General features: G+C 38.2%; 2 protein-coding genes across 3 annotated transcripts in view; one reads left to right on the top strand and one right to left on the bottom strand.

Annotated features, from left to right (window-relative positions):
* Positions 1–1,845: 1,845 nt before the first annotated feature.
* aasdhppt (aminoadipate-semialdehyde dehydrogenase-phosphopantetheinyl transferase) lies at positions 1,846–15,640 on the bottom strand. 2 transcript variants are annotated; one of them, XM_041799629.1, is made up of 8 exons: positions 15,235–15,640; positions 14,990–15,103; positions 13,967–14,096; positions 12,138–12,259; positions 11,227–11,388; positions 4,836–4,904; positions 4,585–4,619; positions 1,846–2,283 (listed from the first exon to the last, which is right to left on the bottom strand). In XM_041799629.1, exons 1-8 carry the CDS (start codon positions 15,376–15,378, stop codon positions 2,202–2,204), a joined length of 858 nt encoding a protein of 285 aa, XP_041655563.1. In that variant the 5' UTR covers positions 15,379–15,640; the 3' UTR covers positions 1,846–2,201. The 2 variants fall into 2 exon arrangements, with proteins under 2 accessions (XP_041655563.1, XP_041655555.1); XM_041799621.1 differs by lacking the exon at positions 4,585–4,619.
* Positions 15,641–16,100: 460 nt separating this feature from the next.
* msantd4 (Myb/SANT-like DNA-binding domain containing 4 with coiled-coils) overlaps positions 16,101–16,177 on the top strand; it is a 13,990-nt gene continuing 13,913 nt past the window's right edge. The window contains exon 1 of the mRNA XM_041800700.1: positions 16,101–16,154. The gene's annotated coding sequence lies outside the window, so the exon portion shown is untranslated. The remainder of the gene's footprint in view (positions 16,155–16,177) is intronic.

Raw genomic sequence — 16,177 nt, 5'->3', positions numbered from 1 at the left:
ACGAGACTGGAGATTGGCTGCTTGCAGTCTGTTCCCAATTGGGCAGATAACTGTGGGCAGTATTGTCCTGCCAACCTTGACTGCAAATTTGTAGAAGACAGCCTACGGTTCCTAAGGGCTGACAGGATGAAGAAACTGTCTTCTTGGGGTGTCATCTTCTTGGGAGGCCCACTGCCTGTCTCTAAAATCTCCACAGAATATGAAACTTGGTCTTCAGTTTGGAAATGTAAGGATCATTCCAAATAATAATGCAACTTGGTTTTGCGGAACACCAGCTTGAAGTTGTTCTATGGGTCTTATTCAGATCAGTTAAATGTGGCCGGCTGATTCTTGGAGCAGACACCTACTGACCATTGTAGCAGGAACCATGCTCACATATGGAGGGACCAGAAGCTCAAAACAAGAGAAAATAGCACAAGCAAAAAAAGCTGTTTGGTATTGGTAGAGAGGATTTGGCAATTTTTTCATGGGTGCAACCCACATACTCAGCTCTGCTGCTCATCTCACAAAAGCATCATCCTTACAAATGTGGTACCATTTAAAGTGAAAAAACAAGCTTTCCACTGTATAAGATTTATTGCCAAGAAGCATTGTTATAACAGAGAAATAATCTACCAAACACACATTTCCTTACTTTTGTGCCAAGTTTGGATACTAAATATTGAGGGAAAAAGTTATACAAAATGTATGGATAAATGCGTAGAGGCTAATAACTGAAATAAGGCAATACAAGTAAAAAAAAAAGCACAACACTTGTGTGAATATGGCCTGTGTAATAGCAGATCAAATACTTCTGAGAAGGTACTAACATGCACTGAATGCATACAAATAAAAAGGATAGGAGACAGCTTTAAGGCTGAAGTCCTCTATCAGTCCAAGTCCATAGCAGTTTATCAAAGGCTGGTTGAAGTCAAGTCTGGGCAAACCCTTTTATTATGAGGAAAATAGTAGAATGCCATGATAAAGAACTCTACCTCTTGCACTACTTTTGGAGAGCTAGGGTACGACAAGCATTCTCTTAAGTTTCATTAGAAGAGCCCATGTTTTGACAGTGAATCCACTTATTAATTTTGCTTAAATTTTTCTGTCACATTGACGATTATGAGTGTAGAAAGCCAAATGTTCTGCAGCAGACACTTCATATTCATGTGTAAGTTACATACATATGAGCTATAAAGTGTGAGAGTGGCCTATAACTAAGCACATGTATATGAGTCAGGCCATCTCGAACTTCATTTCATTTTTTTGTCTGTGCAGAGAAGACGGTTTAAAGATGGGGAGACCTGATGAACAGAGAAAAGGAAAGAAAGACAAAATAATAGAGATAACAGAGCAAGAAAGAAAAGAAAAAACTCATGTGAGATAAGAGTCAGAAATACAGAGGAAGAAAGAAAGACTTAAGATCCTCACACACAACACACATAGCAGGCACTACAGTAGGGCTGAATATATATCGTTGTACAAAAGAAGTATCTTACAGTGTTAATCTGTGTAACAACGTAAGGGATAATATATATTACTTAATAATATATTTTATTTTTCCACCACTGAGGTGGAAGAATACAGCACTATGACCCAGCTCTATGCACGTGAACATGTGGGAAAAATGGTAAGACACAGAGCAGAGACAGAGAGAGCAAGACTGAATAGATACAAAAAGAACAGTTGATGTGTGGCTTTGCATTGAATCCACAAAAACAGCGGGTCAAACTAAGTATACTAAACAAAGCCTTTGATAAGAAAAACAAAAGCTTAGAGCAGAACATTTGGATCACACCATTAAACTGTATACATAATGTGGTTTTTCAACAAAGACAGACAAAACATTTTAAAAGGGAGATATTATCTGAGAGATATGAATTTATTGGTCATCCATAAATGCTTAAATGAACGGCACAATGTGTGAAACTGTTTTTATAGGCCATTTCCAACTTGAAGAAGGTGTCAGATGCTGTATGGATCTGAAGTCCTCTGAGAGAGAACTGTGAATTTGGACACTATAAATAAAATCTATGTGACTTGTGTGGAATAAAAAAGCCGCTCTCCATGTCAGTCTGTCTGCTTCTTTTCTGGCACTTCTGAAAAGTGTGTGTGAGCATGGCAGGTGTCAGTGGTTTATCAGGATGTATGTGTATCTCTCTGTCTCTGAGGAGCATCAGCCTTCTTCTGGAAGCTGTCCCAGTAGGCGGGGTCTTCCTCTGTCAGAGGAGAGGCCGAGGCGATAAGATCACTGAACAACAACAGCGTGAATGTGGTGGGAGGAGGAAGAGATGGGCGAAGACGCTGAGAGGAAGAGGAAAGAAGATGGTTAAGTCTGAATAAGGATTTTTTTAATCATTTCTTCATTTATTTTTGAATCAATATACTTTAAAAAATAAAAAAATAAAGCAAATATACAAAGGTGTACTAGGGCCAATCAAAAATAAAAAGATATGTTAATTTTAAAAAAGTGTAATTTTTTTACTTTATTAAGACATAAATATACAAGAAACCAACCTCAAATTTTTTTCAGAAATATTTACTTTTTAATAAAGTAAATACATTTACAAGAAATTCAACTCAAAACACAGGTTGGAAGTGAGATCTTTCTTCTAAATAGCCCAAGTTTAAGGCAATGTCTCTTCAAAGTCAGGATATTAATAATAAAGTAAAGATTCTGGGCTACAATAACATTTATTTCATTATTTCTCAGTGTTAGTGAAGAATATAATTTGATCAGACTCTCCAATGCTGATCTAGTGCAATGCAAATGGCTTCAAAAGTTTTTGACTTTATAACCTAAAAAATGTGTTGTATTAATTCCAATAAATGTACAAATCTTTAAGTACCACAATTTCAAGATTTTTTTCTTGTAAAATAACAACTTAACAACTAAAACATTTGATCTTTTCCTGTAAATTCAAGACCTTTTATTTTCAACAATTCTGAGTTTGGTTTCTTACAAATTTACAACCTGAAGAATGAGATTTTTTTTCAAATTCTTTTCAAATTCTCTGATCCCTCAAATTACATTTTTGTTCAGAGTAGGGCTGCAGTAATCCATTGTTTTTGTAGTCGAGTACTCCATTGATTCTTCTGGTGATTAATCGAGTACTCTAATAAGAAATATTGCATTTTTTAATCAGTCACTTTTGCTTTTTTCAAGAGAAGAAATACTAGACAAATGAGAAAAGAAGATTGGGCTCTTAAATGAACTACAACGACTAAGGGTGTTCACTTTTAATTTTGCACATTTTTGTTTGAGTTCATCCACCATAAAAAAATACGACATTTTAAGACCATCCACTGACATGGAGAACACATTTTAAGGGATAAAACTGCTTCTATGACATGTTGAATCCTGACTTTATGATGATGAACTTTATCCTATTTAGTCTCTCTCTTCGTCAATGTCTGTAACAATAGCGTGTTTCTATTTAAGTGGTGTCAGTTAATTATCAATATAAGTCTTATTAAATCATTCGGGATGCTAAAACATTTTGAAAAATATGCTGTAATCAAGATGTCAGTGCATTGAATTTTAGATAATTTATAATTAAATGTATAACGTAAGTATAACGTACGTGCATGCGTAAGAGAGAGAGAGGGGGAAAGCACCAAAACAGGACCTGAATCGTGAAGCCTGACGGTCTTCTGTGAAACCGTCGGGTCAATCAGAGAGGTTTATGAAATCCCTGAAGTCTACAGACACAAACTGAGTACTGTCTCACTCCAGCGAGCGTTGCAGGCAATGGGTAGGTTGCGTAGGTTCACCGGTGCAGGCATAGTGCCATATCTGTCATGAAGCAACAGGCACTGGCAGCCTAACACAGGACGCGTGCCTGTAAACATCACTGCATCAACTTCTCTTCCTTAATAATTTTTACGCCTCACATCATGCATTTTACATTATAGTAACAGCAAACACAAGTGCACTGTCCCACACCAATAGCCATCTGTGCAAAACACAGCATGTCCAAGCTTACAGCATGGACGTATATGGATACATGATTGACTTAAGCGACGCCTCGAGGCGAGGAATTTTTGGAATCAAATCACTTGGATAATTTAAGGAATCGTTTCAGCCCTAGTTAAGAGTGGCCCAAAAGCACTGTTAATCAATCAAATCTAAAAGCAACATCATCATCATACTCCTATAAAGACTGCATTTATGACATAACTCAATGAAAAGGCTTTAGGATTGTTTTAATTGACACAATATTTTTCATTATTCTTCCATTTTTCCATTCATTTTCTAACATCAAATAAATCCTAAATGACAACACTTTACTTAGAATTAACATAAGTATTCAGACTCTTTGGAAAAACACTTCACATTTAGCTCAGTCGTTGCTGAGATGTTATGCCAAACTTCTTCTATTTGGGAATTATGGAGGTCACTGTGTTATTGGGAACTTTGAGTGCAGCAGAAATCTTTGTAGCCTTCCCAAGATCTGTGCCTTATAGCAGCCCTGCCTCTGAGCTCTGCAGGCAGTTCCTTTGACCTCATGGCTTGGTTTTTGCCCTGATATGCATTGTAAGCTGTGAGGCCTTCTATAAAGAGGTGTGTGCCTTTCCAAATCATGTCAAATCAATTTAATTTACCACAGGTGGACTCCAATCAAGGTGTGGAAATATCTCTGCAACAATCAAGAGAAAGGGGAGGAATCGTGACTTTCAAGCCAGTTGTGCAATTTGAGTGAAAACAAAATAGTGTGCTGTTTTAGCTGCATGTAGGCACTGAAGTAAGTAGATTTAAAACACAAAAAACTAGTGAGTTGTGCATCCTGGAAAAACATGGTCATTCAGCCAAAACTAAACTAGTACATGCAATTTAAGAAGTATTTTTTCCTTACTGGAGATCCTAATTGGTCTGCTGGGCCAAGTGCCACAGCAACATGATGGTCAGCATCCAGCAAGTTCTCCTGCAAGAAAACACACACACATTAACATATACAAACACACAGCCTGCATGTTACACTACATACCAAAGATCATCTTTACACTATTTTAAATTTAGAGTACATCACTGCCTACATGTATATTATTTAGTGATACAATTTACACAATAATAAGACGTCCTACACTTCACCAGATATTTATTCAGATATTCAACCTGGATATAACCACTTGTTAGCAACTGAACATGTGCATGCGATATAAACAACTAAATACCTACTTCCTGATTGCATGGTTTCTAAGGAGGGCGAGTAAAGGTTTAGACTGATAACCAGTGCATTTACAAGTCTGTTACCAGGCAGAACCACAAAGCTCGAGCTTAAATATATTCACTGAAATCTGTCAGTGTCTTGAAGCTTGACACTACTTATCCATTCAACAGCATGAATGATTACATGTTGCTGGATCAGATTCATATAAAATTGTACAGCCATGCTAAAGTGAATTTATGCAGATATCTGTAATCTGATATTACTGCCTCCTGTTTTCATATTTCAAAGCACAAATATTTTGACAGCGGTTTCACCCACTGTCAATCCATGCTGTTGAGGCTTTTTAGTCCTAAAGACATCCACTTAAAGGTTATTTGTCAAGCTTCTCTACACACAATTTGTGTTGCAACTATCTTTGCTGCTGTACTGACATACACTGACATTAAAAAGGCCACATTCCATGTTTATATACTGTTTGTGGGAGTAAGAGGCGGTAGTGCTCGTAGGGTCTAATTTCAAAATGGTAGAGGGTAAGGTAGCATGAAAAGAAGCTGAATTAAAAAACAGGAGGGAAATACAGTAAAATTTATTGTATTTCGTCAAAAAAAAGATGACTTCACTGTCTATATTTCCATATAATTGCAAATTACTGCATGTGCATTTGTGCCTGCATCCTGAGGCTGCAAGGACAACATCACTAGAGGTCAGCAGGAAGTAATAATTCTCATAGCTGCACTCTGATCTAACAAATCAGCACGCAGGGAGCCAGAGGACACACGGTCAACAACCCCACCGCTCCTCTCATCTCTCTATTAACACCTGGAGCTCTGAGCATGTCCGTCTGCGTCAAAGACAAATCCAAAACATTGATCACGTTCACGCTCATTTGACCTCTCAGGGTCACTGCAATCATTCACTGATCACAAATAATGATGTGTGTCACTGTTCTTCAATGGTAGATCAGAGGCTTCACTCAGGTGTGTTAGTGCTGTGGCAATCAATGAATCATTCATTTCTATTATTCAACCCATCTATCAATCTACTTATAAATCTATCATGCAATTTGTGACATGGTTTAATTTTTGTGTTGTACTTTTTAATGTTTGTTTTGGATACAATTTAGATATGATGGTAAATTCTGAAAATGTTTTATTGAAGTCAATTTTTAATAACCTTGCAAAGTAGATGGATACGCCCGTATCTGTGTTTCTCACTGGCAAATCCATCTTGCAAAGCTCCCATCTGAACCGTTTAGGCCTGGTTAGAAAGTGACAGGACCAACCAGCGAAGAGGTGCAGTACTTTCGTGCGTGGCGGAGTCGTGACGTAGCAAGCAGTAACAAGGGGCCAGTACAATTATGGCGGAAGACATTAGCGTGGATGCTGCTAAAGCGCCAGTTTTATCAGTCTTATATTGACATGTCTACAGCAGCCATGGTTTGCGTTATGCAGTTCTCTATGGAGTTTACTCCTTCGTTAGGGGCGCAGCTCAGTAGCGGCTAAGTCACATGTTTTGTTGCTCTGATTGGCCTGTAAAGATGTGACAGACGGAACGTTCATCCAATCACCCTCCAACTTAAACAGAATGTTGTTTAAAAAACCGTTAAAAAAATTAGCTGTTAACGTAAAAATTCAAAATAGCTATTTCAGCTCCATTTATCGAAGTTCATAGAACACATTTCTAGTTTTAAATAAACAGTACTTGATCACTCTGAGTATATTCTGTCATTGTACTCAAATTATTTTAAAATCATCCCTTAATCTGCATAGTTTTCCCATAATGCCTTTGGGCATTAGACACTTTTGAGTGAAGTTACACCCTCAGAGAAGTCCCTCCTGCTGGGACCAACTTCAACATGGCAAGGATGACGTACTGAACACTGTGGAAGCGCACTTCCTGAGTCAAAGTGAACCTTTCAGTTGTTTAGTAGATACTAATCTGTTATTCCATCAGAGCTTGTCTGCAGAAACAAAACTTGTCAACTTGTTTTCTTTTTCTGTTGTAAAGACCTTGTTTGAGCTTCTTTTCTACATCATTTGTTGAATCCATCATGTGGTCACTTGGCTACAGCCAGATCCCGCAGTGAGTTTTTTTCAGCCGCCCATACCTGCCCGCAGCAAAGTTTAACCCGCCCACTCCTGCAAGATTTGCGTTGGGTCCTGCCATCCCAATGCAGCCCTCTAATCTGTACGTCAATTTAAGATTATGGTTATGATAGTTGGTATACTTCATAAACTTCATTTTAAATGACATTTTAAACTGCATCAATCAGGAAAAAACCAGCAGAAATGAAACTGTCAGAGATTTTTCACTGTAGTAACAAAGCATGCCACCTATTTTTCTCCTTAATCCACTTTACTTTACCACCCCTCCAACAACTTTCACTCCTTTGTGGACAAAGGCATTCTGTTTATTACCGGGACTTCACTGTAGAATTAAAAAACAAACAAACAAAAAAGATGACAGAAAGCAACACCATCCACCTGCGATCAATATAGGTGAGCTGTTATCTTCTGGTGTGAAAACACGGACACTAAAACGGCATTAAAGCTTCACCAACCCCGAGAGGCTTAGCAAGATGAGACACAACATCAGGCTTTTCAAAGTAGTGGTAACCTTTTAGCAGTCACTTGTTAATCTCTCTGCCACTAGGCACTGAGGAGAGAGTGATGGGAGGAAAATACAAAGAGGGGAGGAGGGTAAAGAAGAGAGCAGGAACATGAAAATGAAGGAAAAAGGGGAAGAGAGACTAGAAAGATGAGATATTGGAGAAAACATCGAAGGGGTGAAGTGAAGAGGTGGTTGGATAAAGGTGAGGGGATAAGACAACAAGAGGACAAGGAGCGGAGCAGAGAAGAGGAGATGGAATGGAAAGTAGAAATGGAGAGGACTGAAAGCAACAGATGAGTGTTCAGTTATTACACTTCCCTAATCTCTTGTTGTGGTGTTAGGAGGGTCTGAGGGCCTCTTGAGAGACCCCCTGTTGCAATCTCCTGTGTGCATTTCTCTGGAAGACCACCTGTGATTTACTTTGCATGTGCGTTCAAGGGGGGCTGTCACTGTGGGGCTGGAGCATGAAGGACCCCACAAGAGAGCTGTTACATCCTTTCAACTGCTGCTTTAAGCTCATTGATTTCTTAAAGACTTCCAAAACTGGGCCTATAAACAATCCTTTCAATAGAATGCTCCAAAAGATATATTAGAAGTCCATTTAGTCAAAGTATTAAGAATAAAATAAATAAATATCAATAGATAGATATATTTGGCCTAAAGTAGATGCTTCTTAACCTGACACACCAGATAGATTTGTTTCACACATCCATCTGGGAAAGCTTCAATAGGAAATGTTTGAGAAAAGGCAGAGGATTTGTGTGATTGGATGAATGTTCTGTCACATCTCTACGGGCCAATCAGACAAACTTACACTTTAGCAGCATCCAAGCTAAGCTCTTCAGCCATAATTGCACCGGCCTCTTGCTGCTGCTTGTTTACGTCACGACTCTGCCGTGCCTCAAAGTACTGCCTTTCGTCAGTGATTGGTCCTGTCACTTTCTAACCGGGCCCAAATGGTTCATATGGGAGCTTTGCAAGATGGATTTGCCAGTGAAAAACAAGGAAATGGGTGTATCCATCTGCTTTGCAAGGTTAGATGCTCCTAGGAAAGGCCTCTAAAGAAAGGTTTTAAAATACGTTCCATATGCAGAATCTTACCCTGTGTGTGCTAGATGTAGAGACCACAGTCTAACTGAATATACAATACAATGCAATGGGATCTGATTTAATTTCACAAATTGTGAGAATACAATCACTATTTGAATTAGGTCAGTCACTTTCTAGGGGTGAATATTTATGTAGTTACTTGTTTTGCCTTATACATTCTTATTCAGTTCACATTACTTTGTAAAACTCTGTATTCATTTAAACTTTAAAGTTTTTTTGTAATCTATTTTTTTGTCACCAAAAAAGAAAAAAAACCCCACCAAATTATACTGACCATGACTGGACTATAAAATAAATGAAAGAAAAACATTCAAAGGGGTGAATATTTTTGATAGGCAATATATATGTTTCCAGTGTTAATTTTGACAGCTATTTTAAATTCAGTCTTAATCCTTGATTGAAATGCCTCTTAAGTTCAGTTACACTTTAGTCATTTCTTCTGTATATGGTTTTAATCTAGTTTTACTTTACAAAAACTATAAAACATTTTAGTCTAATTTTACTTCATTAAATAATCTTACACTTTAGTCTAAACTTTTTGTCACTCATTGTTCCCTTTGCCGGAATCTGGTGCAAATTATATTTGTGTGTACAATGCACCATGCAAAACCTGGTATCCCTGCTCTCTACAGTCGAAAGGCAGAAGAGTTACAGACTGCTACCTAACTGCTTTCGCTGTCTCAACAGATTTTGAATCTCCAATTAAAACTGAATAATATTTTAGTTTCATTTAGTCTTCTTGATGAAAACTAAACTTACTTTTAGTCAAAGCTTCTGCCGTCAAAGATCTATACTTTGCTGGCATTAGTCTCGTCTTCCTTGTGGAAAAAGGCTCGTCAACTTAGATTTTTTGCAATGCAATATAATATACCGTGATGCAATATGTTATGAAAAAAAGGAGGAGAGTGCTGCAACCAGAATTTGTAACCATAAAAAGAGAGATGAATGCATTACTCCTCTTCAAACCTTACACTGGCTCCCTGTTTGTTTCAGAACTGATTTTAAAGTTCCTTTCATTTTTTAAGAATCTTTACATGTCTTTGCTCCTACATACATCATACAGTTGTGCCAAGAGATGGATAAAAAAAAACTGAGTTTATGTTTTCTAATTTTTATATATCTTTTACTCTCTCAACAAGAAGAACAGGTAGCATTTTCCTTACAAAAACCTGAGCTATTTCTTAACTTCTTTTCCTAAGAAGTCAAGGGTAAAGCTCAGTTTGACTAGAAACAGTATGAAGACTTCAAATGAGGACTCATTAAAATGAAAAAAAAAAAAAAAACCCTTAAATTGATTAAGAAAAAATGTCATACAGACATTGGTGAATGGCATATGAAAAAAGACAACAGTATTGGTATTTTATTAATAAAAAGAACAAATATCACTTTTTACATGGAAAGAGTCCTGTTGTCACCCTTTCAGCGACATTTTTGGAATATATTATTATCTAATCTAGAGATGTATTGATATTTTATTTGAGTCTTTAGTCTTTGTTTTTTTTCTCATTATCAGCAAAATCGATAAGATCTCAAAAGCCCTTTGCAGAAATCTTTCAGGATATTTTCATTGTGCTTTTTTTCCCTTTCACAAGTACTGTACATTTCTTAATCATGACTGATCTCAGAATTTCTCTAGTTAACAGCGATAAATCTGTTCTTCTTGTTACATTTTTAAAATTCTACAATTTTGCATTAAAAATGTTTTTTGTTGCATTTAGAGATGTTTTGTTGTTTTAAACTAAGGGTATCCTTCAGATAGAGACCTGATTTTATTTCTAATGAGAATAATGAACTGTGGGAGGTGTATGGTGGCTCTGCGCAGCAGCTGGTTTGAACCGTGGTCAGACAGGCACTTCCTGTATGGAGTTTGCATGTTCTCCCTGTGCATGCATGAGTTCTCCCTAGATACCACAGCTTCCTCCCACAGTCCTAAACATGCTTGTTGGGTTAATTGGTGTCTCCAAATTGCCTGTAGGTGTGACTGTAAGAGTGGCTGGAAGTGTGTCTCTATGTCAGCCCTGTGGTTGACTGGTGACCAGTCCAGGGTGTACCCTGTGCAACTCGCTTAGCTACAGAAAAAGGAACTTAGGGACTTAAAAGAAAATAATGGAACATAAAAAGATAAATGTTTGATAATACAAGGTGCGGATGACTGCTGATGTCTTCTGTACCATCTGTGAGGTTTTGAAACTGAAATGAGACATTAAAGAGCAGTGGCGGACTTTGCTTTTACTGTGGCTGCAGGTAGACACAGTAGAGGGACAATAAAGCATACAATTAATCATGATTTTTAAAAATTAATGCACTAATTTATGAGCCTGAATAAAGATTAATGCCGACGGCCCTAACGACTCACTTCAAAGATCCAGTCCTCCTCTTCTTCTTCGTCCAGATGCATCTTGGTCCGGCGTAGTGCTCGGCCCTGCGTGAGCGACTCAGAGGTCAGGTGAAACTCCACCCGCTGCAGGTTGAAGCCCAGGCCTGTGCCGATGGCTTTTATGAAGCTCTCCTTCAGGGCCTGTGTGCAAAAGGAGGAAAACAGTCATGACATCCCAAAAACAATCACAGTGGGAAAAAGGGACTTAAGTGTGTGTGACAAAGCCTGAGAAGGACCATCTCTGACTGCTTAGTTTATTTTGGCTCAGTAGCAAAATTACTTAAAACCGCAACAGACGGGAAGTCATGCACACATGTATGAGACTGTGTGTGTACAAAAGAGAGATATTTTGAATTTGTGAGTGAGTGTTCAGCCAAAACCCTTTGCAGCAGCCAATGAGCCACAATGACAGTATTACAAGGCTAATCGCTATGGCAACCATCGAACTCTGCCATTAGTCAACAGTGTGATGATGATATCAGAGCTTGACGTCTCTGTGCCACCCTCTCAATCTCACAGCATCTTTACTTAGCACCACTGATTCTGCTGAAGTCCATCTGTGTGTGTTTGTGTGTTGGCAGGAAAATAAAATACATGCGAGAAAAAAGGACAAAAGCTGGGAAAAGGAAAATAAAGACCTTTTGTTATCTGTGAGAAACAAACTGAGACAGAGAAGGACAAAATGTGTGAAAAACGAGGACAGAAGTCCAGGGTTAGCACGTGTGGATAGACTGATATAACGTCTATGTTTGTATCTCAAAGGCCATATCTGTGTTATTTTTACGAACCTTTCTTCCACACACATGTACAGAAAAAAAGGGAAAAAAAATACTGCTTGTGGGGTGAAGCAATGCTATGTGACGACAGGGTGGTATGGTTGCCATAGTTACCCAGTGGCGGTAGAACGCGGCGAGCTGCTCATGCTCCGAGCCAGCTGATTGGATGACACTCCACTCGTATGCTGTAAACTGACGAGTCATGATGCGGAAAAACTCCGGCACAGAGCTGCTACCTGGAGGTGAGGGGTGGGGGAGAAAAGGGGGCCAAAGAATAAAGGATGGAGACACAGAGTAAAGTAGTGGGTAAGAAAAGAAGGAATGGAAAGGATAGGAGAAAGGTGAAATGAAGACAGAGTGTGGAGCAAAGGAAATAGAGGCAAATGTGATGTGATGAGGGAAAACAAGGTCAGGTAAGATTATCTAGATGTGCTCTGTTTCAGAGATCAATCTTTTTCTTCAGAACATTCAATTAACAACACTGGTTTGAATTTAAATTAGGCACACAATGCAGAAATGTAAAATATGCAAACCAAGGCAGCCTTAGCTTTGACTTACATGAGCAAGGCAACAGTGACCCCTTGTGGCACAGTTTGAGAAAACAAGAGGAACACCACAGCTCTGCCTTTAATTGATAAATCATTAACTGCATAATGATCAAAATGGACAGCTGACAGAACTTGAAGTTAAACAATTTCTGGAGATTAAAGCAAATTCCATCCTTTTCAGCTGGTTGTGAAACAGAATTAAATTACTCCTGATGCCACTTTATGATCTACAAAAGCAAAAGAAATCATCAGCAAAAAGCCCATATATTTTTTAGTGCTACTGTAGATGAAGAAGGCAGGTGTCAGACGTGGCAAAAAAAGCTTTTACTTTATTTTCTACACACTAAATATCATTGTGATTTGCAAATAAAGCATTTAAAATAAATATAGATTAATAACTAGTGAGAAGAGGAGGAGAGAAAAAACCAAGTCCTTGACAAATTCAGTAAATTGATAAATCATTGTGTTTTGTCCACAGGGGTTCCCAAAATAACATAACTCAAAAGTTCCTAAGAATATTGAGCCTAACAGTGCCAAACCAATTTTCAGCAGCTCTGGTTCAAGAAGTAAATTTCGCAAAGTTCTCTGTTGACATTTAGCAAAATTCTAATTTTCAAAATTTTAATGCATTAACCAAGCTAACCAGCTATCTGAACACTCCTAAAGATAAAACATTTGATTTTGCGCCAAAACAGGCATTCAAAAACTGTGAAAAAGGCAAAGGTACACCACAGTGTAGATATTCTATTTAAAAAAAAAAAAAAAATTAAAACTATGTATCAAACAATCTATTGTGATTCATTTCATGCATTGTTAATGATAGATTTTTTACTTTAAAACTACAAAGGCATATATTGGCATCATTGGCCAACAATTGCCATTCCAAGGTGTGGTTGACGTTTCAGTAGGAACAGCAGACCACACCGTGACTCTAGGATTATGGGTAATGTAGTATTTTTTTGGCAGAGATCATGAATAAATCATGTATTCTCAAAAAGAAGTTGATAACTTACAAACTTTTTTTTTCTACAGGATCACATACCATGCTCTCACACAAAGGTTGAACTTTGATATTTGTGACATTCTACCTAGAAATCAAATCCCCCATGGAGAAAATCAATTGGATTTTTACTTCTGGAACAACACAGTTGATCTCTATAGGAAAGCCCCCTACTGCTTCAATTAAACTTACCTGAACAAAACAATAAGACAACAAAAGGTTTTTGTAAAAATTTGCCATTATCATGGCATGTCGGTCATAACATCTCTGTGTTTAAGTGTTCCAAAATCAATCTACTCCCCAAGTCTGAATTAAATATCTTCAGATCAAAAACAATGAGCAAACCCTGGATAAAAGTAAAGTGCTGCTAAATCTGTTTACCTCAATGCTTTTACCTGGCATGGTTGTCTTCATTATATCCACTCCCACCTGCATCCCCTGTTCTGCGGCAAGCACTGCATAGTCTCCTTGATGTGAAAGATTGAAACTCCATGCAGAGGTCTCTGGTTCTGAATCAGAACGGTCCTGGACACACAATAAGACAGTAATGAAATGGTGAATAAATTTCATAATAAGACAGAAACTGAAACCGACTTGCTACTTCAGAGCTTTTAAAAATGATTAATGCTGGGTGAACCTCAAGAAGCTACACGTTTTTGTAGCTCATGATAAAGTCTAAGTGAATTTATTTTCAGTGTGCTGCGGATTATTTCTCTCCTTTGGTTACTTTGCCTCTGCAACCGATGGGCACCTGACATCCTGGGCTGGACACAGGGATCTCTGTTTAACTTTTGAAAGGTAGTCTTTTATACAGAGCTGTGAAGTTGAAGATTTTACTATTTCTTTTTAATTTTTTTTCTTATTGATATCGTTTTATAGTAATATATTCTTGTTTCTTGTTTTACCCTTTATATTGTGAAGAACTTTAGTCAACTCTCGTTGTTTTAAATGTGCTGTAGAAATAAATTTGAATTGGATCAAAATTCTAAATTGAAATTTGGCAGTTTAAGGGGCCACTAGGTAAGGAATGGAAATACCTACCACTTCTTTTTGACAATCACTTTCTCATTTATTTTTAAGAAAAAAATGGACAAAGTTTGTTTGAACCTGCAGAACTTATTTTCAGCTATACTGTGACTTCTGGAGTGGCCGGTTTTTAAGTTTGTATTATAAACTATTTAAAAACTGCATAAACAAAGTTTCATCTCCGAATGAACACAATAAATCTTTAGTCAAGAGCTGTGTATCTTATACAGTGAATGATCAGACAATGTGGACAAATAAATGTAAAGGGACGGTGTATAAGGTGGACACTAGATACCACAAACAGAAGAAGCTGTGCTATACAATTATTCGATATAAATTCGCCAATATAAGACTTGTATGTGAGACTAAAAGACTGCTGTCGTTGTATGAACCTTCAGTGTGTCTGCCAGGTAAGGTTTCCCTCTAGGAGATCTCTCCAGTTTAATCTCCGACCAGGGGATCCCCATCTTCTCACACACAAATCTCCTCAGCAACAACCTGCCAACCTGATGGGGTAACACAGAGAGACCCTGTAGGTGAACTCTACATGGATATCTTTTAGCAAATGAAGTTATCTTGGTGGCATAGGGTCAGTCACCGTGCAAAAGGCAAGAGAAGATAATTCAGCAAGCCTCACCATGGCTGATTTAGCATCCTTTGCAAAAACGAACTGTCCGATCCTGTCCTTCTCCTCCCGCTGAATGCAACGAGCCGCAAACAACCAGTCAGACCTGCTCGGTGTCCATGACCCACAGCGGAAAGCCCACCGAACAGAACCCATCTCATCATCTCTGGAGCTCTGTACAAAGTCGGGTTGTTCACGAGTTTGCTGGTGTGCTAAATGTTAGCATTGCGCGTTAGCATGTAGCGTTTGCTAGACGACACAACCTCTGGAAATTCAAATTCTCACATGTAAGGTTTTCAGAGCACATTGTCGATTGGCTGTTTGTACTAGCTGAAATTACTACATCAAAAGTTGCCACCTTGTTTACGTTTGGGATCTGAGTGCGATGCACATGCCCGGAAGAGCCCGGCGAGATTCGACGTCGTCATAAGTGGGCGCGGTGGGGGATTGACCAATCCTAACGGTCGAAACTGTGCGCAACCAATGATTCCTTCAGAGACTCACTGGAGTATTGTAAATATGGACACACAGCGTTGAGGTGCCCACAAAGGTATTCTTTCATGCACCATGTCGTAAAATATTTTAGATTGAATTCTCCAAAACAGTTTGACTGTAACGAGTTTTATACCCAGCCTCCATGCTGTTCATATATCCTCATTAAATGGGTTACATTCTATTCAGTCGATTACTTTTCTCTCTTTTCCAGCAGTATGGCAGAGAAACGTGTTGTTATGATTGCAAAAAAAGAAACAGAAATATAACTGAGACATACCACGGATTTTTACTCTTTAATAATGTCATATTGACGCATACGGACCTGTAGCCACTGCTTGGATGCTTAAAATACCCCATTTCCGAGCTTCAAGTAAAGGCGTCATTAAAATTGCACCTCCAGGATGTTGTTTTCATTGCAGTGCATCTGTGTTTCTAAGGTGAGATATCTTCAAAATATATT

The sequence above is a fragment of the Cheilinus undulatus genome, linkage group 2 (genome assembly GCF_018320785.1).
Source record: "Cheilinus undulatus linkage group 2, ASM1832078v1, whole genome shotgun sequence".
NCBI lineage: Eukaryota > Metazoa > Chordata > Actinopteri > Labriformes > Labridae > Cheilinus > Cheilinus undulatus.
The sequence above is the reverse complement of the archived record's forward strand: the minus strand, read 5'-3'. Positions and strand labels throughout refer to the sequence as shown.

Bases quoted from the DNA above. Each gene is read 5' to 3' on its own strand.
- aasdhppt (XM_041799621.1), bottom strand. From the start codon at position 15,378: ATGGGTTCTGTTCGGTGGGCTTTCCGCTGTGGGTCATGGACACCGAGC. The intron at 14,097-14,989 runs GTTCATACAACG...TTGTGTGTCCAG, and splicing joins ACCTGGCAGACACACTGAAG to GACCGTTCTGATTCAGAACC. The intron at 11,389-12,137 runs GTAACTATGGCA...TTTTGCACACAG, and splicing joins CCGCGTTCTACCGCCACTGG to GCCCTGAAGGAGAGCTTCAT.